The 27,413-nt window shown below is 38.2% G+C and overlaps 1 protein-coding gene across 1 annotated transcript; it reads right to left on the bottom strand.

Moving 5' to 3' along the window:
• Positions 1 to 309: 309 nt before the first annotated feature.
• OSMR (oncostatin M receptor) lies at positions 310 to 27,413 on the bottom strand. The gene is made up of 19 exons (XM_018070278.2): positions 27,372 to 27,413; positions 25,325 to 25,407; positions 21,049 to 21,145; positions 17,895 to 18,064; positions 16,054 to 16,213; positions 14,164 to 14,439; positions 13,435 to 13,564; positions 11,998 to 12,155; positions 11,244 to 11,380; positions 10,407 to 10,566; positions 9,795 to 9,871; positions 9,156 to 9,378; positions 8,405 to 8,587; positions 7,155 to 7,256; positions 6,550 to 6,729; positions 4,700 to 4,864; positions 3,167 to 3,245; positions 2,818 to 2,890; positions 310 to 1,832 (listed from the first exon to the last, which is right to left on the bottom strand). The coding sequence occupies exons 2-19, from the start codon at positions 25,352 to 25,354 to the stop codon at positions 1,383 to 1,385; spliced, it is 2,850 nt and encodes a 949-aa protein (XP_017925767.2). The 5' UTR covers positions 25,355 to 25,407; positions 27,372 to 27,413; the 3' UTR covers positions 310 to 1,382.

Here is a 27,413-nt window from a genome sequence, read left to right as displayed (position 1 = left end):
TAGTTCCTAGGAAGTGCGATTAGCTAGCTAGTTAAACACAGGGAAGACAAGTGACTGCATTTTAGCGAACTAACTGAAGATCAAATTGGCAGAGACCTTCCATTTTTTTCACCTTTGATAACCGCTTATTCCATGCTCCTAAGCTGAAACCATGTGACACATTCCAAACAGCACCGTAAGGATGAAAAACTAAAGGGTTCCTTGAGCACTGAGGAGGTTAATCTAATGAGACTTTCAGTACAGTTCCAATGTTAAAATAATTTCATTATTGGTTAAGTTTGGTTTGGTTTGGTCTGGGGTTTTGGGGGGGTTTTGGGGTTTTTTTTTTTGTTTGGTTTGGTTTGGTTTTGGTTTTTGTTTTGTTTTTTAACACATGCAAAAGCAGTGTTGGGAGATCTAGCTGATGCAGCCTGAATATGACATTCTTCACAAATGGGATACATACAACTATGCATCTGACCACCCTGTTTCCTTACATGGCTGGTGGTTTGGGGTTTGCTATGGAAGTACAGGAGTTAATGCCTAAAGAAGTTCAGTTCATGTGCAAAAGCAGAGAGACAGTGCATGGTACCACCTCTGCAAACAGCTTTCCTGCTGCAAAAAGAACTTCCTACCTAGCTCCCCACATTTCTTTAGTGTATAGTTAAGACAATTTTACAGGGTCATTCTTCCAAACAGAGAAGGCAGAAGTGTGATGAGCCCCAGTGACAAGAAATGGAAGCAGGGGCTTGTACTATAAAAATATGTTTTTTGTGCTCTTTCACCCAACAAGTGCCATTAGGACGCAGGTGCAGTGAAAGCATGGCAATTACTGGATTTTGGTGCTCCGGGCAGCTCTCCTAGAGAAAGTCAAAGTTCCTTCAAATCTTCTAGTAATGTGCCACACTGTATGCAGGTAACCTTTCTATGATGATTCCTTACATCACTTAAGAGACAGAAAATAAAACCCACCCCTCACTATCACTGGGCTGGGTAATGCTCCATGCCCAGCAGCACAGCACCCCTGGCTGGGGTGGCCAGAGCATGTAGTAGCGTACTGCAAGTGAAATAAATTCCTTGAGCACAACAACCTATCCCCTTGTTTAACTTGCCCCTCTATGAATAAATTTATCTCTGTCAAATACAGCAGTTCTCTGCATCAGGCTATGACAGACTGCTGTGATCTAGCTTTCTACACAATACAGGCCACAAAACAGCCTATAAATCTTATATAATCCCCATAAACTTGTAAAGAAACCATAACACACATTGTTCCTGTGTGCAAGCCAGTACTGAAAACTAGTCAAAGTAGGGCAGTTGAGTTTGTGAGAGCCCTAATCAAAAGAAGTTCTCATCTATATTGTGTAATCAAACACTGGCTGGACTGAATGGAGGAGAGTACATCAAAGCCTTCTCCCCAGGCAGTGCACATCTCTCTGTGAGATATATCTCAAACCATTCTTTCTGCCAGCTGTTTCTCTGGTTGCTGAGGCTGTGTCCTCATTAAAAATATCAATATAGCAGTGTGGTTGGTATTGCCCTACTAGCAGCTCTGTCTCGTTCGCTTCCAGTGTCTCCGGTGTTTGATAGGGATGAGATTCAACATCAAGATGAGAAAAATAAGCAAAATTTTCAAACCAATTATGAGTTTGAGAGATAGGTGTGGGTGGAAGGTCTCTCTCTGCATTTTCCTTAGGGTAAATCCAGGACGAATTGTGACCATCAGTCTCGTCTTCTGTTGGTATTGAAGACAACTTGCTCCATGGATGTAATTTCTGGGCTTCAGCCTTATTGTCCATAGCCAGCATGTCAGGAATGCAGTCATTTATTTTTAGCACTTTCTCAGAACCAATCTACAAGAGAACCATTCAACAAAAAAACTAGTCAATGAAAAAAGTCCAGAGTAAAGAAAAGGGAGTGATCACTTCAAGGACTTCTAATATTGTCTTACACATTTTTTTTTATTTGGACTTTTCAAATAAATGAGAATTTGAAGGAAAACCTATGGAGAGAATGTTCAGTGGAAGTGGTATTTTATGTCGAATCTATCAGACTATTTATTTAGAGAATTCTTTTTTTAAAGTAAATTCATTACAACTGTATTTGAGGAAGGAACCATGCCCCTCTACTATGAAGACTTTGCCAGGTTTTTGATGCGGGCTGGTTTTAGTCTTAACCAGAAGCAACTGGAAGACAGCAGCATGGGCTGATAGGTGTACTGACTCCTGGAGGCCTCTGGCCAATCCTCTCCTCCCAGCCAGACCTGGCAGTACCTGGCAGAACCCCCTGTGTTCTCCCAGGGGCCAGCAAGTGCATGGCTCTGCAGTGCCCTACTGCAGATGGGTGTGGGGCAGGAGGAGAGGCCGGACACAGCTCATAGACTGGCATGTGGGGGCAGGAGGAGCGGGCAGGCACAGCTCACAGGCTGAGATGTGGGGCAGGAGGAGCAGGCACAGCTCATAGGCTGCAGTGAAGTGCAGTATTGTCTGGTCTGCTGCATTCAGTGTGAGGGCTTGAACAGCAGTAGTGGAGGAATCACCTACTGTATCAAAAGATTTCATTTATTCTCCAATTATGCACTGGCTTTTTGCAGTAACAGACTGCAGAATATAAGCTGGTCCCTGCAGAGTCACATGAATGCCAAAAAAGAAAATTCTTCACTAAAGAGTATTATTAAACTATGTTAATGTTTTTATAATGGTTAAATGAAGTCAACACAAAAATTAAAAATAAGTTTATTTTTAAATTTAATCAACACAAAAAGAATATTTTTTGAAACTTTGATTTTGAAATCAAAGAATGGACAAATTAAACACACTAGATTTTCAGTGATCTTACCTTAAACTCTTTGAATGACAGCACTTTGCTCTTGTTAGGACTAGGTATTGCAGGACAGCAGCACTCCTTCACCCTGGAAATAGGAGAGCAAAACAAAAGATATTTTTGTTCTCCTATAAAAGCACATTCTACCAGCAAAAGCCACACATAGATGTGTACAGACACAGCAGCAGAAGATGAGTGTCTCAGAAATGCCACAAGCCAAATGCAACATCCACACAGTTTGACAGCCAAAGGAAGAAATGAATGAGACCTTACAGCAGGCTGGAAGCAACAAGCTGCAGCAGTGGTTTGTGAATTAGGTTAGTTACATTCTCTGTCTACAACAGAAAAATGCTTTATAATTTACCACTTCTTCTTCCAGTGGCATATAGCTGCTACTAAGGTCGGAACTATCACGAGCAGGAATAGGAAGTATAGCATGTTATCTGTGAAAGAAAAATACTTTTAAATTTTGCTTTTAATTCCTCAGATGTTAAAATCAATACAGCCTTTCTTGGACAAAAATAACACCAAGCCCATGTGGGATACCTGCCACTAACTCAGCAGTAAAACTGTGTGGTCCATGGTTGAATTATTATTAGACTGCTTTTTATTTGCTCTCATATTGGCATCTTTACTGTGAGAGGAAATTTCCAAAACCTAAGGCAGTGATAACTTCATTTACGGATTGTTTTAGGTTTTCTCTCGGATCTCTAAAGGCAGATTTTACTGTAAGAAGTGAACAGAACATCTGTACTTCCATTTTGGATTGACTATAGCAAGAGAGACACTACACTAGTGTTCAAATCTTCTAGGATTTGTGTGGATACAAGGATCTCAGTATTTCCTCCTAGCTGGAAGACGCAGCCTCGAGCTACACTGTTCATAAACACTTGAGGCTGTAAGTGGGCTGAGGGGGAACACTAGTTAGTGCCAGCTCTCCCTCTGCCCTGTGCCAGAGGGTTCGTGTGTTCCTACCACACACCACAGCAGGGAATGGGCACATGTTAAGTTCTCCTTTTATCTCTTTTTTTGGGTCAGTTAAGCCCTCATTTTTATTCTCTGCATGGCTGTACAAATGTCTTGCTGGCTAATGGGAGCTGGAACATGGAATACAGAGGGATGCAGAGGCAGGACTGTGTCTGTGAGGTACCATGGGGGTTTAGACACTGTTCTGCTAGTTAGCCTAAAGCATGAAGTCTCCTTGCATAAGCCAATGCCTCCCCCTTTCCTATCCCTCCCTCTCACCTCCAACCCCAAGAAGTTTCTCAAAACCAGGATCTCCAATTTGGATCATAAATTTCACAACCATGACTGCTGACTGGTATTTTCAAGGGAAAAGAATTACAGCCAAGGGATTTCCTCTTCTGCTGTGGTGATCAAATCTGCCCACTTAGCAAAACACAGTGCTTAGGCCAATAAACCTTCCATATCGGTTTATGAAGTAGTTAACTTGGCAATGGATTTAAGGACTGATGAGAATAAGAAGTTCCAAGAATCCATACAGAAATTACCTGTTTGCACACGAATCTGTAGTTTCCGTTTATTAGAAAATCAGTTAAATCCAAATACAATTCTTCAATGAGCTCTAACAAACAGGACTCACTAGGCATGCAAATGTGCATACATTAAGCTATTTCCCAGAAAGATATAAGACTTAAATAAGGATATAAATTAATTTCATTCTAAATTTTTTTTACAAAAACCTATCTACTTTAAATTATCAAAATGCTATGTTGGTACGCACATGTGATTTCTCAGTTGGATTCTTTCTTAAGTGCACTTTGCATTGAATTACATGTTTTTCCTTGAGAAAGGGAGATTATTATCAATAATCTCATGAAAATTTTAAATCATCCCATCCTTCTGCTAGAAGACATTTTCCACAGCCACTACTCACAGTTATATGGTGTGTCTATGTATATAAAGTTATCAATGGGAGTCTCTCCTCCACCTGTATATGCTGTAACCCCAAGTTTGTATTTTGTGTTTGACATCAGGTGTTCCACAGTGTATCTCTTTTCTTCTGGATTTTCAATTGTGTATTTACATAGCTCTGAATTATCTAAAATGAAACATAAGATAGAATCATGAAATCACAAAATCAACAGTCTGGGTTGGAAGGGACCCTAAAGATCATCCGGTTCCATCCCCCTCCACCATGGGCAGGGACACCTCCCATTACACCATGTTACTGGAAACCACATCCAGCCTGGCCTTGAACACTTCCAGGGATGGGGCATCCACAACTTTTCTGGGCAATCTGTTCCAGTGCTTCATTACCCTTATGGTAAAGAATTTCCTCCTAATATCTAATCTAAATCAATTTTTTTCAGTTTAAAACTATTACTCCTTGTCCTGTCACCAGGCCCTGGTAAAAAGTCTTTCTCTGTCTTTATCATAAGCCCCTTTTAGATATTGAAAGGTTGCAGTAATTCCTCTTCAAAATGTTACAAACCCGCTTATGCATGGCCACTGAAATAAAGAAAACATTTGTAACCTGCCTTCTTTGTAACTTGAACACTTTCTTACGAGAAGGATGATGCATCCTGACTCACTGCCACAGGGCTGAACTCACATCCCTTCTAGCTGGACTGTCCAGCATTGCCCATCCTCTCGCAGACACCCAATAACTTGTTGTCAAAGGCTGCAACTGTTTATTTTTGTTTCCTTTCACTAGAGCTTTTAACATAGTAATTTGAGTTTTGCCATTTCCTTTTTTTTTTTCTGCCAGAATTCTGTAGCCCTTAAGCTTAGGTCAAGTTCTTTGAAGATAATCGAAAGCAAGAAACTTCTGCCTGAAAAAAACACGCTCTTTAACCTCTCTTGTGCAACTCCCAGACCCTAGGGAGAAATGGGTTAGCTTATTTCTCCAGTCACACCCCTTGTCTGCTAGCTCTGACAAACAGGGAAGCAGAAAAATCTTTGATTTAAACTTTTTAAAGTCTAACTGGGATTACTTACAGAATTATGGTACTTCTATAGTTAGTTTAGTTCTGAAAGGAACTCCTACATAAGCTTCCCTCAGTTCAAAATACGCTTTTCAGTTTGGTACTAGTCTAATCAGCAGAAGGATCACGGGACATGACCCGTGAAGAAGAGGCAAAGAAAAAAAGATATCCTTTAACATGATGGAAACATCTGAAAATCATAATGGATCAAAGTCATCTGGAGCAGTTTTGCATGTGGAACAGGAAGGTCAGATATAAAAGTTTAAACGTGGCTTTGTGTCACTTCACAGCTCACTTCAGCTGAAGGAACTCCACTGTAGAACACAGACACGAATACTGTCACTGGAAAAGAATTTAAATGGGGAATTTACGCAGTGTTCCAATTCTGAAGGAAATAAATTGCATCCCATCTGTTTCTAAAATAGTCCAAATCCTAATAAGACTAACATGCTTCCTATGACTCTTAACTAAGCAAACCACAAATGTTTTTTGAAATTCATCCAGAACTCCCATAACAAGAGGCAGAAACTTACATCCTCCTATAGTACCAAAGGAATGTTTTCTGGAGCTAAAAAGGAGCTACAGACAACAGGACAGGGGATGTAAATCTCTATAAAGCCAGGGTCCACTTCTGCCTGTCAGCACCTCAAGCACAGAGGGGAATCAAAAGCAGCAAGTGTTGAAATCTGTAGATGGCCAAATCAGCCAACTTGACTGCCTAATGTGAACCTTCTAAGATGCTGCAGTATGAGCAACCTGTATCAACAACACAACTTCCTACATTGCAGAGCTCGGGTACCTGGAAGAATGTGCTTTTTTGATCCTTTTAAACTGCAATTCTCTTGTATAGGTGACACATAGACATGGTAGCCTCTCACAAAACCAGGTTGTGACTCATTTGTGACGTAAGAATCCCAAGACAGTGTTACTGCATTGAAAGTCAGTTCAACTTTGTCCACAACAAGGTCAGGAAGAGGACCTGGAAGAAAGGAAATTCAAGTTAAACTCGCAATTATTCTTCAAGGATGTTTATATTTGCACTTAAAAAATCTACACTCCCATGTGGTGTTTATGTTTATATCTTACTTGTATTTAAAATTTGAACAAGGCCAAAGTGCTCTACAAACACTGTCAACTTCACAGAGCCTTCATGCATCCTCATTATACACAAAGTAGCGACTGATAATCACAGCTTTGTTTAGGTCTTCTAATACACATGGACTCTACCTGGTCACTGCACTAGCCAAATATCCTCTATGGAGGGCCTGTATGTTGATATACAACTGATGATATAGAAAGAACATAGAAAATAAAATTTTATGTAGCTGTGGGAAGAAGCAATTCTTCTAGTGGTGACAGGTCAATTTAGCAAATACACAAACCCTAAATATGTTGCCAACTTACGTAGTTCCTTGAGATAACCAGTCTTCTTTTCCAGTAAGGAGGCTCTATTAGCGACAGATCCATAGATGTGGAAGTTGTATCTCACCCCCGGAACAAAGGCAGCTAGAAAATAGTCAAACTGATTACAAAAATAGGTTATGGTCTGTATTTCGGTGTTGCTTTTGCTGAGCTGCTTTCTACAGAGGTCAATAATCTATTAGACGTCTTCTCCATGTGCTATTGTGCTATTAAAGCAACTGAAGGAGACAGAGGGTAAGCCAATTCATGGTATGCATACTGTGAATTAAACAAATTTATTCTGTCTGAAAGAGATAATGGGGGAGTGGTTTATATATTTTTTTTGTTGCCATACAGTATTCAAGGTGACTGCACAATAGACTCTGAAAGAGCAAGATAATTTCATTTTACATTTCTGGCGCAGGAAAACGTCATGTTTTGACTATTTAATGCAGATGCATATCCATGCATCAGGATTCCACATTATCCTCAGTGACATCCACTCCCATTCACATCAACCATGTGCAAACCATGAAGAACTGGGCAGTCCTTTTCCCATGTGTTACCACACTCCTTCACTAAGAGTGCACATTTCCACGTTTGTGTGAATTGCGGTGCAGTTCCGTTATTGCATATTGAAGTGTATTCAGTAAAATTTTGTTCAAACATGTTTCATTCCAAAATTAACTCTCAGTTTGAGAGACTCCAGAAAGGCTAAATTCTTGCAGCTGTGGAAGTAATCCAGAAAGGATTTACATCTATTGGCCACCACTGGGATAAAAAACCATGCAACTGATCCTAAGCAAGGACTGGTGCCGAGCCACATAATTTTTGGCACCCTGACAGCACTAAACCACTGTGGGTGTTAAACTGCCTGAGTCTAAACTTCTGATCCACGTTACAGTTAATGCAGAGTTCCATTTTGCATCTCTTCTGCTCAAAGATTTTTAACTCCTTCATTAACCTCACCATCCTCCTTCAAGATGCTACTACAAGCCACTCAGAAAAGGTTTTTTCTAAAATATTGTGCTAACTTTCCTAATACACTATGCTGACTTCCAAGGCTTAGTGGTGCTGGCACATTTGTGGTGTCTAATTAATTTGGTAGGCAAAAAAATGATGCCTCTGAAGAATTACACCTGCACTGCAGAGACTTCAATATTCCACATGATTTGCTTCCTAAATTCAATTAATGCCCATAGCATGAAGGAGTGCTACACAGACATCAGAACGAAAAGTTGTTTGGCTTTCACCTGAGTTAATCACAGCACTGGAAGTGTTGGGCCCAAATCTCTTCCACTGCAAATCACAAGGCCGCAACTTTGGAAAGTTACACCACTCGATAATGTAACTGTCATATATATATCTGGGCTTCCAGGAAATAAAAATGCCATCATCTGTACCATTAACCTGTTCTTCCTTAAGCTCTTCAGTACCTAGAATGAACAAAACAAATATCTATTACTTTCATGAATGAAACTTCAGATTCATAAATGAAGATCAATATAGTTTCTATGCTAAATTGTGAAAAACAATAATAAAAGAGTTGCATTCCTTCACTACGTGACATATGGGCTCTTTCTCATGTTGAAAGCTGATCTCTCTGTATGCTAAAGGCTGATAGCTCAGAACCCATCCAGTAAGTTACTACATATTCATTAAAAAAACCCTCAGCTGCAGAAATGTAGAGTCAGAGAGCCACAAGAGGCTGATCAAACACAGAGTTCCCTGCAAGGCACTGGCTGCACCTTCAAGGCATCTGCCACAGGTCTGAGGCCCTAGTTTTAGGCCAAATGTGTTTTGTTCTGTGGGCACTGTGAGCTTAAGCTTAACACACATACAATTATCACCCTGTAGGTGAAAGTACAGTAATAATTTCCAAACAGCACTGATGTGAGTTAAAGGCCAGGTTAATTTATTGCCCAAGATGATAAATTATGACTTCACTTAAAATAGGTAGAAACAAAATTATCATAATGGAAATGTAACAGAAAGTACTCTTACTGTTATCTGTAGCTCTAGAGATGACCAGTACTGAAGGAAGTGAAAAATTAACATCATTCATTGCCATGATGCTGATTTTATAGGAATGGTTATCAATGAAAATCATGGTGCTATTGTAGACTGATGACAAGGAGATGCTTTCAGGCCTGGAGCCATCTTCTATTTTTTCCCAAGTTACTTCATATGAAATATTTCTTCCATTTGCTCGAAAACCTGGTGTTTGCTGGGAAAAAAGTTACAAAGGAAGAGAACAATAACTTTGTAAATTTTGCTGAAAAACTATGAAAGGAGTATTTAGAACTTTAAATAACTAACCGAGTGTATTATTTCTGTAAAAATATAAACCTTTTTTTCCACACACGCATATGCATACTGGTTGAAATGGAAGAAACCTCAGTAATGATATTTGTCATATTATAATACTTACAAGAACAGAATTATGTCTCAAATGCCAGGACAGCACACCATCACAGCTACATATGTTCTGAGATACATTATATATAATATCTGCCTTCGATTTATAAAAGACATTTTATACTGAACTGCTATTAAGTACAAACAAACTTACTAAAGTTTATGGGAAAAACTTCCAATCCCTTTATAAAGGGTTTTGTTACTATTTCTGTAGTGATGTCTCACCTTCCAGAACAAGGTCACATTCCTTCCCCCTAGAACTGGTGAAATTTCTCTCCACATGTCCAGTTTCCCTGACGGAGCTGCAATAAACATAGCAAAAAAAAAAAAAAAAAAAAGATGCTCTAGATCCGGAAAGAATAGACAGTTTAATTGCTTCCTTCCACTCAAAGAAATTCCACTCCCAACACCTCTTTTTCCCCATCACTGCCAGGTCTTGCCCAAACATTATCCTTTAACATCTTTTCCCTTCATTCTTTTTTCTGGATGAAGGTCTGGTTAATTTCCCAAGAAAATCTTTGCTTGCAGTTCCCAGATGCTTGTTCCTACCTCTGTACCATTCCTCCAGGCCACAAAGGGCACTGTAACTCTGTCTGTCCATCCTCCCAGTCATCTGGATTCCCACTGTCTGTGCTGGATGAAATATCAGAGACTAGCAGGTAGAATCAGAGCTATTTAAGAAGTCACCTTCTGGAAGCTTGCCTAGTGTGCTTCTCTTTCATGCATGCAACAGGCCTCTGCTTTAGATACACAGTAGAAGAGTCACAACAAATAGCAAAGACGTGTGGCAAGAAAAGAATATCCCTCAAACTTCCCTTCTCAGTAGGTGGGACATACTTGCTTCCTTTGTTCTGATAGTCCGGGCTTCACTCCACTCACTCCACCGCCAAAAATGCTTTGCTGCCCCGCAGCGAACCTTCACTGTGTATTCCGTGTAGGGCTGCAGTCCACCCACAGTGATGCTCCTGTGAGGGGAATGCATGTCTGAACTATTGTGCTGCAACACAGAAAAACAGAACAGTCAGAGCTCAGTTCAGCCTCAGCAGCAAGATGTTTTTGTCTTAAAATATATTTCTTCCTCTAAGTCCTGCAGCAGCAAGTTAAGCTTGACTTGGGAAAGGTAATCATGAAACAACAATCAAAAAATAATAATAAAAAAATGCATGAGATGAAGAGTCTGGGAGATCCCAAAAGAGGTCTGAAAGTCACCTCTATGTAACTGAGTAGGAGTCACAACCCTCCAAATGAGTACTCTTTACATCAAGGAGGGAGTTTACTGAGATCTTGCCCTCACAGAGCCTGAAGCTATTACTTTATGTAAGCAGGATGCTGTTCCAGATCTAGGCAGAGCAATCTACAGCTACATTTTCTTTCCATTTTTTCCCCAACCTTTTCCCATACTCCCTCCTAATAGAGTTTGTTCTGGTAGCTCAAAATAAGTGAGCATGCTTTTAAGCCTCTCCTCAAAACTGTCTCCTGCAATGGCCACATTTGATCTAGACCTCTTAAGCAATATTGACAGAGAACACAGCTTGATTGTGATCTTCCCTATGCCTTTTTAATGTGCTAGAGGCAAGCTGCCTTTCTAAGAAAAGGACTACATAGAAGCCTCACTGTTTGTTAAAGAGGTGGAACAAGACACATGTTTTTGTGTATGACATTCAGGTCTCATACCAGGTCAGCTTTCCCATCCGGGTGGAGCACTTCAGTCTGACAAAAGAGCTCAATTCCATTGCTTTGATAATTCCAACATAATGTGATTTCTGTATCTGTGCATTTTTGCCACACCTGGAAAGGTGCAGTGGGATAAACTGCAAATGGAAAATCTGAGTCAGCTCTTGTAAAACATAAAATATATGCAAAAGTATTTTAAGGTATTTTAGCTGAGCAGTAAAAGCAAATAAAAAATACATACTTAGTACATTAAAATTAGCAAGATTTTTTTTTCACTGATGAACTATTCTACCTCCCTTACAGTAGGACAAAGGACATTGCTGTCCCATATGAGGACCAAGACAGGTTAGCATCATCACTTCTTTCCTGGCAATAGCTGCTTACACCTGTATCACATCTCATATCATACCAATTCCCAAGTAACCTACACAGTTATTTTCTTAAACTCCTCATTTTGGATCCTTGCATCATGTTGCTTTCTATATTATGAACTGGCTTCAGCAAAGCAGAAGATTTTGAAGTATTAAGGGTCATTTCAATAACCAAATCTGACCTTTGGAGTGAATCTGTTTTCTACCATTAATATGACTTTCCAGAGCTGAAACTGAAGAGAGAGCAGATAACTATAGGGACAGGTAGCAAAACTTGGAAGTTAAAAATCAATGGCCTCCATACTTTAAACAGGGCACTCAAGGTATCAAGCTCAGAAGGAGCAAAAAAAAAGCCCTCAACAAAGATATAGAAAAGACCTTACTTCTGTGATTTACATTAAAAACATCCATGGCAGTTTTCTTTCCCAGTGGATTTTCCACAGTCACTGTGACATTCCAGATCCTCTGCTGGCCTATCTCCCAAGAACATGCACACGTCTTGGAACAACTTTGTGTGCACTGAACCATTTTCTGGGAAGATCTATCAAAGAGAGGGGAGGGTGGGACAGCGGCGAAGAGAGAGAAAGATGTTTTTCCATAATGTACAATCAACACAAATGTTGAAATTTTTGATGTTCAACTAGAATGCAGCATCATAAAAAATAAGGCTGAGGGGGAATATAAAAAGCCAACCAGTTCTTTCCCTTAGCCTGAAGTAGGGTGAATAGATAGGTATTAGAAGAAAGTTTTCTTCAAAGTCTATGTTTGTCTTTTTAAGATACAGCTAAATTAGTGATTTCCTCACAGAAATTCTAAACCAGGGACTTATTTGCCAGGACCATTTACACATCTACCATTATGTTTTAAAATGAAGCTGTAATTTCACGTGCACCTTCTAAGCTTCCATTTTTAAATTACCATCATAATATCTTAATAGAAGTGAATGATGCAGAGACCATGAAGGTACGTGCAATGATGACCTGTCTTCTGCTGACATCTGTTGATTAAAGTTTGCTGTGATGATGAGGTATCTGTCCCGCTTAATGAGTTTCTCTGCAGGCTCTGGGGTAAAGCCCCTCTTCTCATCTGAGAGCCATGTCTGATTTGCCACACCTTGACTCAGAGTGCTAAGAAAGAGCTGTGAGAAAGTCTGCAGAGAAATCTTAAAAAAAAAAAAAACCAAAAAAACAAAAAACCAAAACCAACCAACCAAACAAAAAGTAAAGAAGCCAGCTGAAATTACAGAAATTATAGACACAAGTAGGATTTTTGAGATAGGATTGTCACTAGCTCAAGGACTCAAGAAGGAAAACACGAGCATGTAAAGTCCTAAAATCCTAAAGAAAAAGAATTAGGGAGGTGAATCAGGCTAACTAGGAGGTAGCTGGGAATCATCAGTTTTGAGTCAGCATTATTGTCAATGGATTGTTAGCACACTAATAGTCAGCCTAACAGCTGATTAGATCTAGTTGTCTGTTGCATACTCAATAATTATGTTACACTTTTAAGTTATCTATATCCTGATTTCAGGGTGTCTTCATACCTACTGGAAGATATCCAAACAAATTAACCCAAAAGAATGATTAGAACAAGCTTTAGCAGGCAGAACTTGGTCTAAAGGACAGGCTACTTTATATAATTAGTCTAAATTAGAGCAGTTCTGCATCGTTCAAGCTTTGTTAAATAAGTGATCGGTGAGGTGGAAAGAGGCAGGCAGTTAATTACAAAAAAGAAAAAAAAACATTTCCACAGATTCTAAAGGAGAGAAGGTGACTGTTCTATACAACACACACCAGAGTTAATACAACAACAAGACCTACTTTGCAAACAAGGTGTACTTTGATGAATACTTTCCATAAAGATAGGTGCTTCCTCCTTTGCTCCAAGTACATGTTATTATTCTCATATCTTGTGTTTCGCAGGAAACATCTTTAGGTGTATCAGGTGCTCCTTGTCAGAGGGAATAACCAAAAACACACCAATAGCATGGCAGTCAAGGCAAAAGTCATCAGTGTTTAATATATTAACAAGCTACAAATAATGGATAAGTACAAAGTGTGGTTTATTACAAATGTTATTGAAATTTCACTTATTCAATGACCAGTTTGCAAGATAGTCAGGATAATACCATAAATTAATAGCAATCCAAACACTTTTGTTATCATCTTTTGTTATATTCATATATCCATTAATTAAATCTGTTTTGTTTTCTATCTGTAAAAATTGCTACTCGCCTTCAAAATAGGGACTGTGCTGAGTTTTACCACAGGCACACAGACAGTGAAGCTGAACTCCTAAATGGGTAGGTATATTTGAGAATCAATCACCTGTCCTAGGATCAATTAATGGGATTAATTTGCACATGCTTGATGCTATTCTTGAATGATTTCTATACATAAATTCACAGATCTCAAGTCAGACTTTAACAGAGATCAGTTGGACAAAACAGGGCTACGACAACTTACAGAAGGCTTTTTTTTCCTCCCCCCACAGTCACTCTTGACTTAATAACAAAGGGAAAATAGATCCGTAATAACGTGTTCACTTACTACCCACAAGGAAAGCTGCATGAGCTGGGCAGCGATCTTGACTGTAAGAACAGCAGACATGGATGTGAGGCGTTTCGCGATGTCTCACATTTTCCATAGTGAGAAGTCCGAGTCGACTGCTTGTGCGATTGAAAACACGAACAGCTGGGAGCACAGAGAATTCTTTAATGATTTGACCTTTCCTTCCAATGCAACAAAAAGTGGTATCAGAGCCTTCCTCTAGAATTATTTTACTTGGAAAGATTTGTGGTTCACTGCTATTTGAAGTGTCCAGGCCTGAAAATTAATACATAAAAAAACCAGTTCAAGATCTGCTCAGGGCAAAAGCCTTCAAACAGAACACATAGCTAAGCATTTATTCAAGAAATTGTTAATGTTTTATTATCCATTCACAGACTTTTATTTAGTATTCTTCCCCACAGAGAGATGAACTTCAATAATACCTATATTTGTCTTAAACTCATAAACATACAACGTAGTCAACAAGATGGAGACTAAATCTATCTCTCTGCCTTTCACTGGAGGCAAAAAATGTGTGTGGTTAAGAACTGCCTTTACAGAGGAACATTACCTCCTGTACCTATGCCCAGACTTATGTTTTACAGCCAAAATGCCTGCTCTGGAAAACTATGAATACGGGGCTAGAAAAACCTCATGTTCTGAAGCTCATGCAGAGCTCAGCTAAGAGGAGTCAACATTGACTGAATCAGATCAGTAAGGAGACACTCCACTTGGAATGAGATTCCTATGGTTTTTAACGTTGGACTGCTTGCTGGATGTAAGAATTAGTGGAATTTAAGTGACTCACAGTCTTTTACACATGTTGCGTGGATAAACTCTACTCTCGAGAATCTGATCCAAAAATCTGATGACATCTAGGATTACTATGTCTCAGGGAGCTCTAAATCAGGTCTGTAACGCGGGATCATTTTGTGACTGAGAAATAGTATTTTTGAACTATATCAAATTTCAATTGAAAAAAATAAGGTCTCAAAGACTGAGGTTAGTGAGACAAAAAGGGAGTCTTGCATCCTATTATCTATTATATAAGGAGAGGGAGATGGACAACTTAAGTGTCACAATCCAGGTCTAAAGACCTGTGATGCTCTTCCTACCATGATGTATCTTATCTCAATTAAAAGCCTTTGCTGCTCCAAATGAGAATAGTGTTTCATTATAAAATCACTGTACCAATTTTTTCTAAAGTAGTTACCTATTTTATTTAAACAAAATTCTCTGGAAATCAAACTGTTCTAGTAAGACACGGTAATCTTAAAAAAAAAAAGTGTTTTCTGATATTATTAATTATATTATTGGTTCAGTCCCCATTTACTCTCATATAATTCATAAGACATTCATTCCAAATGACATAAGGACCTGACTTGCTCCTTCATTCCAGGTGACATGAGGAGCTGACTCACTCCTTTCTCTCTGCTTCTGTAACACTAATCAAAGCTATGAAACCAGATAAAAGTAACACATGCATCAGATCAAGTAGTCATAGCAATGTGCCTCATCTCCTCTCCACGAGTCTGGGGCAGGGATGTATTTGACCTGGTGATAGATTATGCTACAGCCTTTCCAAGATCCCATGCCACTCCATATACTGCATTGTTTTAATGCATGAGCAAAAAAAGCTCTGAAACTTTTAGCCTACTAGTTCAGGAAGATAGTCTGCAAATTCTAACAATGAACTGAATCACTGCTATTATTGCCAACAAAAAGTAAGGAATTGGTTAGTGTTTAGAGATTAATGAGTTCAAAATGGATTCTTGATTTGATGTCACTTCTCCTGAACTGTCCTTCACAATTACAGACAATGGTGAATTACAAACTAGGTTTGTACTATAAAAAAATAAAGCAAATATTGCAAAATCTTGTTTTACTTACCCAAGACAGTCTCCCACAGACTCCACTCACTCCAGATTTTTGATGTTTCTGCTTTGGTCCTGATTCTCACTGCATGAGACATACACTCCAAAGGTATGTCTGAATACCATATCCAATGAAGAGGCTTTCCTAATTTATCAAGTGTGACATTATGATACTCCTACAAACAAAGACCAGGAAGGCAAAGTATTGAAAACACAGCAGTGTGTAGACACTCTGTAGACACTGTATTTGGAAACACAATCAAAGGCAGTGAGAGAGAGAAAGCTCAAAGGAAGAAAATGCTTTTGAAAAATGAAACTCTGAAATCCCACTCACTACCTATGATCTCATGTTAAGTAACTATTAGCTAATTAACTACTTACAGATCTGTACTGGCAGCAGTAGGGTGACTGATGCGCTGACATATTTGTGAGTCAGGCCTTACCTCTCATGACATGGATTCACTCCCAGAGACTTTAAGTAGGTTATTTGTGCCTGATATTATATGAGTAGTAGCATGCACAGATGCTGCTGCCTACAAATGCATCCTGGGTTACATATCACCATTCCTGGAGTGATTTAAAACTCATGTAGATGCAGCACTTAAGGACCTGGTTTAGTGGTGGATTTAGCAGTGCCAGATTAATGGTCGGACTCAATGATTGTGAAGATTTTTTACAACCTATAAGATTCTATGATTCTACATATTTTTGTATTTTTTAAAGCAACCATACCAGATTTTCATCACATAGACCCATGCTATTTGTATGGGTTGTACTGAAGCCTGGGCTCACACTGACCACTAGAGAATTGCTCTCTAGTACTGCTTCCCATCAGCAACACCTGCACTTGCATATTATTACTGCTCTGAGAAAAACTCTGCAATCAGTTCAAAATTTACTTTCTCAGTTATAGCCCTGAGAAATGTAGTCACTGATTTGGAAGTTATAGGGGCTGTTTGTGTTTTGGTAGGAGCAGACTTACAAAGTTTCTTTATTGGTACATATTCTTCAGAAAAACACAGAAGCAAATAGGTTCTTGTGTGGTAGTGACATCCAAAGTAACCTGTTTGTTTTCCTTGTCATGTTTATTACGAGTAACAGAACACACTACATCATTGGATTTGAAAAGCTCTTACTTCCTACCAGCAAGTTAATAACAGTTTACTGAAGGATAATCCGAAAAATACAAAACTTAATTGTTTGTAGCTGTAAGGCCCCAGTTATTGACTTCAGGGTTAGATCTACTCACGGGGTGTTAAAAATCCTATCCAATGTATCAAAGTGGTAAAAATCTTTGGAACTGCACAGAGGTCATCTGCAGTGAAGATGTGGTTCTTCTGAATATTAGATCAAATACTACCAGGTAGGCTGATAAGAATAAATTGTGATTCTTAACAGTGCCTATCTTATTTTATTGATCACTGATTTCTGAAAAAATAAGCCCTTCACTGTTTTATGTGTTTTTTCATGAACAGCAACTTTAAATGAACCAGAGCAGTTTTTCAGTTTTACTAAGTTTTAATATGTGCGTTTCATATTCTTCCATAATCCAGGTGACTCATAATAGGTTAAAACGTGACTAAAACATTACCAAAAGATTTTGTCAAACTCAAAGGAAAGGAAATTTTCTTTGGAGACTGTTCTCACACTGAAGTCACAAAGAGGGGAAAACAGTTGGAACAGGCCTAAGCCTATGAATTGGGTGATCTCCTCCTCTTCAGAAAATTTGGCTGATTTAAGTGTTAAGAAAAACTACCAGGATAGGGACTTTGCAAAGACACATTACTACTTCTTCCTTTTCCTTTTCCTTCCTTTATATTGTAAAAACTAGTATACTTCTTTTCAAAGTACACTTACTGTCAACACAGTAGTAGAAGTAGTTTCATCTGTTCGATTGACTTGTATTTCAAAAGACATTGCCAGCTTAGCGTCATGTGCTGACTTGACAACATCCCATTCCACTAGCAGCCGCTGGAGAGCCAAATCCTTGGAAACGTTAAAGTAAGTTACTGGAAACACATCAGATTCTAGGAGCACAAAAAGGACACAAAATTATTGCTGTTTAGCTAAATTACAAAGCAGATCTGAAACAACAGTGGTTAGAGGTATGATAGGGTCCACACTAGATGGTTCTGAAGGAAAAAACCAAAACTGATCAAGACCCATGCTGCTGATAAAAAAAGCAAAGATAATCTTTCATCTTAAAGAACCAGCAGGCTAAAATGAGGTTTCTTAATCTCAGTAGCCCTCCCTACCATGACATTTGGTATGCTATTAAATTTCTTTATGCCCTCAATTTACTATATTTTATGGGAATACAAATCCAACCTTTCATATTTTTATGAAGAGGAACAACATAATGTATTAATAGGGATTAAATTCCAAGAAATCCCAATCCCAACAAGCCTACTTCTCATTAGGGCAGAAACTTTGGGCTCAGGTTTGATCTCTGATAAAATACAGATTAAATTAGTTAATGTAAAACAAGTATCTGAAGAGGATAGATCAAGAGATTCCCTCCAGTAGCTAGCTCAGATGACATTCTGGTATTAAGCACATTCCTACTTGTTCTACACAGAACTTAGGCACCTTAGTTGGAGCTGTGGATCCTTCTACTGGAATTAAACACCTAGTTTTAATGGCACCTCCATCCTTCTGTGGGTCTGGAGTTAATTCTCATAATAAAATAAAGTTTAAAAGTCAGACTAAAGTCTCTTTTGTTGCTGGGAAAGAAAAGGCCCTGCAAGAACATTATTCTGCTGAAAACTACAGATAACTTCATAAGTGGTTCCTCTTTTCAGACATTTGCTTTGTCACCCCTCCCAAAAAACCCCTAACTCTTGGAAGAGATGAAATATAGTACTCGCTGATTTGTAACTTCTTTCCTTCCTGAAAAACAAACAAACACAAACGCCCTAAACTTGATGTGGTTGTTAATGAAGCCAGGGAGCTGGAACGGCCAAGTAACTAGGCTTTTTCTTTTGCCACAATTGCTTTCCAAGGTGCTTCTCTTTGTTACAAATGACAGGGGTAGAATGTTTATGCTGACTGGGACACAGAAAAGAAGTCACAGAATTAGCTGCATCTTTTAATGAAACAGAACTCATTCTGTGCATTCCTGCCACAGCACAGTCCTCAGGGACACAACGGATTGAGAGACCTCAGCAGATCCTTCTCACAAAGCTGCCACCTCCACTCATCAGCCAGATGTGCTTCACCAACTGAATTACCTGAGCCTTTCATAGAGTATCACTAGCAGGAAACATGCGCGTTCAGAAGATTTAGATTGAGAATCTGCATTTTGATAGATGCTTCTGGCAGACATCAGGTATCCAAACCATTCTGCAACTTATCCTGTGGCGTCTGCTCCACACTAACTTCTGTGCAGCATTTTCCCTACATATGGATTTTTACATTAGCTGTAGGGAATGAAAGGCTCAAGAGAAGCTGCAGTTCTAACAATCTGTGATCACTCAAAGGAAGCAAATAAAACTTTATAAACTTTATATATTTGTTAATTATGAGAATACAGACACTGACACAGCTGAGTTGCTTATACAAGTCCAGTCTATAATTGAAGAATAAATGGAGGAAATAATGTATTTTACTGTTAGTTCTAAGATACTAAAAACTGCTGGAAGAAAGGAAGAAACAAATACACCTAAAAGAAATGCCAGCCAGCTGGCAGAAAACACTTCCTTTTTCAGGGTGCAGCATTAAAACAAACCCCAGCATATCTTCTGAATTTCTCTATCCTTCTTCTGCTCTTTCTTCAGCCAATTCTAATTGCAAGTGTCACTACTATGCCTATTGCACTGATGATGAACCTTCCTCTGTTCTTTACATCTGTCTCGTTTTGTCCAAACTAAAATATTATTGCTTTTTTCACGATGGAGAATATTTTCCCCTGCCACATTTAGTTAACTTGATAAAAACCACAAAGGTCTCATTAGTTTCTGTTTTTTTAATCCATCTGTACAAGTGTCCCTCCACTATCTCTTTTCAGTTAGGTGACATATTACTTCAAACCTCACACAATTTTGTTTTCCATTTACTCTGGCATAACACAGTCTAGATCACCAGTTAGAGCTTATACACAGTACCAACAAAGAGAAGAAACAATATAGTTAAGGTTATATCCAAGATCCCGATGGCCATTGAGTTACAATGTGGATATTAAAGAATTTTTAAACATAATTTTAAGATGTAGAAACATCTGTAGCATTCAGTTATAATATTCTCCTCCTAGCAAACTGAAACTATCAAGACCTCTTTAAGACTTGTTTTAACTTGAAAGCTAACTCAAGACTATGTGAATAGCTTAATGATTAACAACAGAGATGAATTTTATGCCTAAACAATTGCATGTGAAAACGAGTGACCAAGTTATGATAATGCAGCAACTGTTTGGACTTGCCCGCATTACAAAGTTTTGCCACTCTAGGAGCACGGGTAACAGAGCCTCAAAACTGGGGAACTGGCACCTTGCATGAGTGGTGTGTGAACCCACAAATTTCAAGGCTGAAGAGAGGTAAAATGTCTGAAACTCCCTTCAGTATTATAACAAATACATTTACACAAAAAAACCGCCATCTCTCTTCCTTCTTCGCCAACTTAATTAAGGCAATAAAACTTCCATAATGCAGACTAGAACCTGGTAAGGTCTGCCTTCTTAATGGTGGTCACAGAAAAGTCAGTGAAAATTTTTCATCTCTTTTTTTTTTACTTCTAATGGAGTCATTAAAAAAAGTAAAAAAATAGAAAGAGGGGAAGCAAATAAATAAATACACTTTGACTTCATATCTTTGCGAGTCATCTGTTCAACAGGCAATTTTGCATAATGGGGTCACAAAAAGTAATAATACAAGTTGCTTTGCCACCTTACAAAAGAAAATCACTTGATTAAGTGTGTAACATGTTGCTTAATCACAGACTTAGAAGTAAGCAAGTCCAAAGCTTCAACTGCTGTAGATTGGTTCCAAATAAAAAAATTGAACGTTCAGACACTTACCTTGCTGTGAGTATGTAGCATAGCAAGTCTGTAGGGGGAGCAGTACTGCCAGAAGCATGAAGTGATTCATCCTTTGTCCACCTTTTCCTGCACAAGACTTATCAGCAAAGAAGACATTTTTAATTATTTGTCTTTTTAGGAGAAATGCGTGCCAAACAATAGACTAGATAATATTACTGTATTTAAAAATGAAAAAATAAAAACCTAATCACATGAACTCCAGTTTAAGATAAATTCAGGAAAAACGGACAAAGAAAGATAGGGAATAAAAAAAACACTCGGTTTTGGGACCTGGTTAGAGCATAGAGAGAACACTACAATCAAAAATTTCAATTGAGTCCAAACTAATAAATCACTAAACTAATAAATTAAACTTTTCTATCCACTTATTTCAAAGAAATATTGAAACAAAAGTTTCTCCTGATATATTTTGGCTTTCCTCCTGCACAAGTAACAAGATATCCATCCTAACAAGCTAAAAGAAGGTATTAAGGAGGACACTATATGGAGGGCTTTAGCTAAACTGGAGTTGAAATACACATATCAAAGCCTTAGCACATTCCATTCCCAGAAGGACTATCATCTCAAGCAACACAGAGCTCTATCTAGCATTCCTTTTGTAGCTTTTACACTCATATTTTGACAGTATGAAAGAAACTGTGTCTGACGTGCACAGCCCAGGTCTGAAGGACTGATTGTATGTCAGATCTCAGAAGACATGAATCACCTGCAAATTTCCCTATGCAGAAAAGAGAGGAAAATATTCAGCACCAGTACGGTTAAAGCTCTCAGGCACAGAGGGTACTGGAGTACAAACAACAGGAACAGGACAATGGATATAGCTATCTTTAGCTTAGAACTTCTATGTTTTACATTTCTGGAGCTGCGTAGAACACCAATAAAGTGAGTCTTCTATCACTGCTTTCATAACAGAAGTTGAAAACACTTAGCAGGAGATAACCAGAATGACCTGTCTCCATAAAATTGAGCCAAGGACAGAACATTTACTGATTTCAGATGGGCCAGGAATTCTCTACATAATTTTTTCCTAGCAGAAAACCTCCAATTTAATACTTCAGAGCTACAGACTGTTTAATAAGTTTAATTACATTCAGCGGTTTTGAGAAACTCTGAATTTCTCCAAAGGATCAGAAGAGAAGATTCTATTTTTTTTCAGTATGTTTTTAAAGGTCACATGAACACTGTAGAGAAGTCCTGCACGCAGCACTGCAACCCAGGGCTCAATATGTTGAGCTGCAGCATGCCCCACATTCTCCTTGTGAGTTCAAATGCTTCACATGGAGGGCCCTGTACTTAACATGGAAGCGTTGCCTTGCCCAATGTATAGGCTTCTGCAGTCTTTCTTGCCATTATACTAATATCCTCAAAAGTGTTTAAATAACGTTAAAATCAACATGTATGAAGAATCCAAACATTTCTTAGAAGCTAGGCCTAACTCACATGCAACTAACAGACCATTCCAAGAACTGATTTAGGGAAATCTGATTTTTTTTCTAGATTTCTAAATTTAAACTCTTTTGTCACCTGATCAAATTTTTTATCTTAAAGGGAAAATAATTTGTTATGGTTTTTCTGGAATAAACAAGATAGAATGGTTCTTTCTTACAGAGTGTGAGTGACACAAAAAGTAGATTATGTCAAAACTTCTGGTAGCTGTTCAGTAGATTGCTATTCTTTTGAATTGTTTGAAATTAATATTGAGACACAAAGCCAAATCTTAAACACTTTTTTCTTTTTTTTTTTCTTCTCTTTTCTTCAGAAAAAAAGGTGAAAATACAACTGCCTTGAACTCAAGGGAGTCGACTTCTGCTCTAAGACTATTTAACACAAGGGTGGTCAGCTGGGTTCAGCAGCATATCTCCTGAGTTAATTACATCAGCATGATGAAAACCTGGCCTCACAGGACTCCTAATTTTGTAAACGTCTTTGGGGTTGGACAGACAAAATTTGCCCTATTTATTATGCATCATTTAAATTCAACAGCAAATACAGTGGGAAGGTATTGTGGAAGTAATGACATATTAGACTATTTGTTTAAATTACTTCCTATTTAGAAAACAAATCTAAACTCTTTTACACTCTTAAGAGGCATTCTCTACTGTTGTCATGAAACAAATGCCTAATGTAACTATCTTGCTCCAGTAATTTCTACTGTCAGTTCACTAAGGACTCCACCTAGATCGCTTTTATTGATGCAAATACCTTATGCTACCAAAAGGCAGTGTAATATAATAAATGATTACCAAAATATAAACATATTTTGGATTATGAAAATGATTTTCACTATTCAGTATGTTATTATTCTAGTTTAAAACTGCATAATAAATGAATTGTGGTAATACATGCAATTGTAGGTAACAAACCAGTTGTCATGAGGAAAGTCCTAAAATCCACTAACAAAAAGTAAATTTAAATAAATGAAACATTAGTTAAAAAAAAGAAATATGGTCCTTAATATATGAGTAATATTTTGCATTACATCATCTTTATGCAGAAACATCTGCCTGAGACTAACAAATTAATCACACGTCGTATTTACTACCAGCTAATGTCAAGCACTTATTTAGTATTATAAATAATTAAGTACTTTTATAAAATAATAATTTAAAAATCTGCATCTTGGTTACAGCTTTATAAAATACATTATCAATTTCATCAAAACAACAACAACAACATGATGATAATAAATTAACAACATCCTTGCCAAAAGTGAAAATAATTGAACAACAAAGGGAACGAAAACAAGTAGCCAGGGAAGGTTTTTAGGTGTCTAAGCAATTCACCACCCTGAAAGAGGCCAATCTGAAGAGATATGAATATCACACCATTATGCCACTGTTAATCTGAGAATTAATTACTGGCGACTCTTTCCTTTTAAGCCTAAGAGAAGATATGTTTTGTCACTATACTCCAATCTGGAACATCTGCGTACTTTGGTCCACGAATTGCAGATAAGAACAAGAAACTCTTTGTCAGTAATTTTGAATATTGTCTCGAAACACATAATTTTAATACTTTTTTCCCTTTCTAGCTACTTTCGTCATTGACATAATTTTGCAAACGCATTTTTCAGCCTATCGCAGAATCACAGAGCAGTTTGCCTAATTGCATGTTCAAGAACTCCAGGGATGGAGATTCCACAACTTCCCTAGGTCAATTGTTCCAGTGCTTAACCACTCTCCCTGTGAGGGTTTTTTCCTCCTTGTATTCAAACATGTATTTTGTCCTTATGTTCATTTAAAGAGAATATCTTTTTATATTCTCTTTATATTCCTATTTCTCCTTATATTTTCCTTTGTGCAAGTTACACCCATTTCCTTTGCCCTTTGTCTGTACACCTCTGCAAAAAGCTTAGCTCTGTCTTTTCAGCTTTCTTTGTACAGTGAGCCCAAAACTGTACACAGTAATTTACATATTGCCTCATTTGTGCCAAATAGAAGGAGATAATCACTGAGCTCCAATTCTCTGCCATCAACAGCAACACTAATTACAGCTCTATTTTCTGTGTTGAACCTGGTTATTGAGACACACTGCAAAATGATCTATAAAATGGGGGATAACACTAAGTTGCAATCTGAAGTCAGTTGGGCACAAAATAATCTGTCTGACCTACAGAAGTTAGCTGACCAATAAATCTTGCATTTTACCCTATATTCATTCCCCTTTAAAAAATTAAAATCGGGGGCGGGGGGGATAAAGCAGATCAGTCTGTAACCTAAATCACTGATAGATTTTTTTAAAATCATGACTGTATAGTCTATTGGTAATTCTTTCTGTTGGAAAAATGTTACCTGGGGTGTGACAAAACACATACAGATGGATTGAGGTCTCCCTAGCCTAACTTGAAATTAATCAGGACTGGTAGATACTTCAACAAAACAGAACCATTTTGGGGACCTGACGGAAATTGCAATAATATTCAGAAGAAACAGGAATTGTTCAGAGACCTGACAATTAAAGAAGAATCATTCAAGAAGTAAAGACAGCATAGGAGCAAATTACCTTTGAGTAAATGAAATCTGCTTAAGTAGATAGTTTGTGAATATTTTAAATAAATTATCTCCAGGTAAACTATTTCTCATTCAGAGCAAAATTCTGGCTTAGATGATCCCTGTAGTCCTGTCCAGGCCAATGCCAGGGATGAGAGGAAAAAGAAATTCTCATTATTCATCTGCAAAACACACCTAAGATAAACATTTCGTCAGACCCCTCCTCAAAGTCTTTGAAGCACCAAAATTCAGCTGAAACCTCTTACCAGATCAGGCTCGCAGTGTCCAGCAGTCATTGGTTGGGAGCTGGAGCCATACAGTGCAAATATTGTTGCAGCACCTGGAATACCTGTGTAAGAAAAGGAAGCCCCTGCTATGAACATATTATGAACATCATAGTCAACTGCAGAGTTAATCTGTTTTGTAGCAATCTTCCTAAAGGCACATATTTCAAATCATATTTCATATAACTTTCCTTTCTCAGTGTCCTTTTCTTTGCTTATTTAAAACAGCTGCCCTAACGTGGCCATAACAACACAAGCCATATCCTTAAATGAACCACAAGCTGGGAAAAGAAATGTTTCCAGGTGCTAGGATTCAAAAAACTGAATCTATTTTAAGTACTAGAGTATTAGATAGGGATACCGAGTCATAACCACCATGAATCAAATAAATTTTTCTAAACCAAACATGGAAGAGGACTGTCAACAAGGCAACTACAGAAATAATACTACTTTGGATTTATATAAATCCATAGTTCATCCTGTGTTCTAATTTCATCTACTTCATAGACAGACTGAGGATAGGAATCACAATCCAAGTTCCTACTGCACAAGATTGATAACATTTAGTGATACTTTAGTGCCAAAACCCAATAAGCTCTTTCCATAGCCTCTAAACTCCCTAGAAAGTAAGACAGCCCACAAGCAGATTAACTTATCCTCCTGATGTGTTTATTTTCCTCTTAAATAAACAGATAACTAGGTAAGTGTCAAAAGGACCAGAAGGCCCCAATGATTTGTAAAAGACCCTACAAAGTAGTGTGCCTCCACTCTCCTGATTCCTGCCATTCCCAGTATATCCTTTGCAAAATCAACAGTGCAGAGCTGACATCCAGCTCAGGCAGCTTTACTTGAAACAGTGAGCAATGTCTAACCACCAGGAACTTAGGGAGTGTCGGTAAAGCAGTGTCTGCTGAAACATCCTACAACTAAATAGATCCCTCTTTAAAATAAACATCATACTGTTTACAGAAAATCTGATTTTCAGTTATGGGGGAAAAAAAAAGGAACAGCTGAGATACCACATTCTAAAGTACATGAATCCTTCCTTTAGTCCTTGTACTTGCGTTCTTCTTCTTTTAAAGATGTTTTCAGTTACACTTGGTGCACAAAATACATCTATGTGTAAGACAGTGAAAGCTCTTGATAAGCCTTTGAAATCTAATGGGTGAGGAACAAGTTTGAAAAGCTGCACTTGGAAGAAAGTAGTTTCTATAATTAAGGTCTGATATGCATGTAATAATTTGACCACTTAGAGGAGGCTTTATTTCCTGTGTTTTGGTAAGTAGAAAGCTCTTTAAGTTCTTTAATGCATTCTGTTGATTTTCTAAAAAGCTTTGCCAAAATAAGAAAATATGTACTTCATGGTCCCCAAAAGACTAGAATCTGAAAAAAAAGCAGTAAAAAAAAAAGCAGGGGGGGGGGGAAATGGGGTCTAAAAACATAAAGCAATTAAAAAACTGTGTAAAACGAGTTCTGCTCTATCAGAAAAAGAATGTTAATAATTGTAGAGAAGGAATCACATAACAACAGGAAAACTTGTTTTACCATGTTTTTCAGGCATCATCGACTCTTAACTTGGTTAGGTTTACTGCCCTGGAGTAGGGACTGGAAGAGGCAGGCAATATTCAGATAGAAAGAGAAATAAAAACGTTATGCAAAAAAAAAAAAAAAAAAAGTCAACCTAAAAAATCAGGAACCAGACTAGAAGTTATGATGTTTTCTCACTTACTCCAATGATTTTGAAATTAAACTATGGATTTAATCAGCTTAAAAGAAAGTAAGAGCAAGAATTTTTCTCTGTATGATGCCAGATTCAAAGATCCTGAAGTCTTCTTGAATCAGCAGGAACAGGAGATGCTAACACCAAACCTAATCAGCGCGTTTCAGAACAAGCGCCGGGGTGGAATGGTGGGTGTTCCTCAGCGGGGCAGGCTGAGCGGCGCTCGCCGAGGGTGGACGGGACCTCCGAGGGAGGGGAGGGGAGCTTTGTTGAGGGAATGAAGGACAAGGGGACACCAGCATCACTTACCTGCAGCCGAGAGCAGCCACCTCGGGACTGGGGCAGACGGGA

Source organism: Manacus vitellinus, unplaced genomic scaffold, assembly GCF_001715985.3.
Source record: "Manacus vitellinus isolate BGI_N305 unplaced genomic scaffold, ASM171598v3 scaffold_18_pilon, whole genome shotgun sequence".
Lineage (NCBI taxonomy): Eukaryota > Metazoa > Chordata > Aves > Passeriformes > Pipridae > Manacus > Manacus vitellinus.
This window is presented reverse-complemented; position numbering and strand designations above follow the sequence as displayed.

Bases quoted from the DNA above. Each gene is read 5' to 3' on its own strand.
- OSMR (XM_018070278.2), bottom strand. From the start codon at position 25,354: ATGACTGCTGGACACTGCGAGCCTGATCTG. The intron at 14,440-16,053 runs GTAAGTAAAACA...ATTAATTTTCAG, and splicing joins TCTGTGGGAGACTGTCTTGG to GCCTGGACACTTCAAATAGC. The intron at 10,567-11,243 runs GTATGAGACCTG...TCTGTGTTGCAG, and splicing joins CGGATGGGAAAGCTGACCTG to CACAATAGTTCAGACATGCA.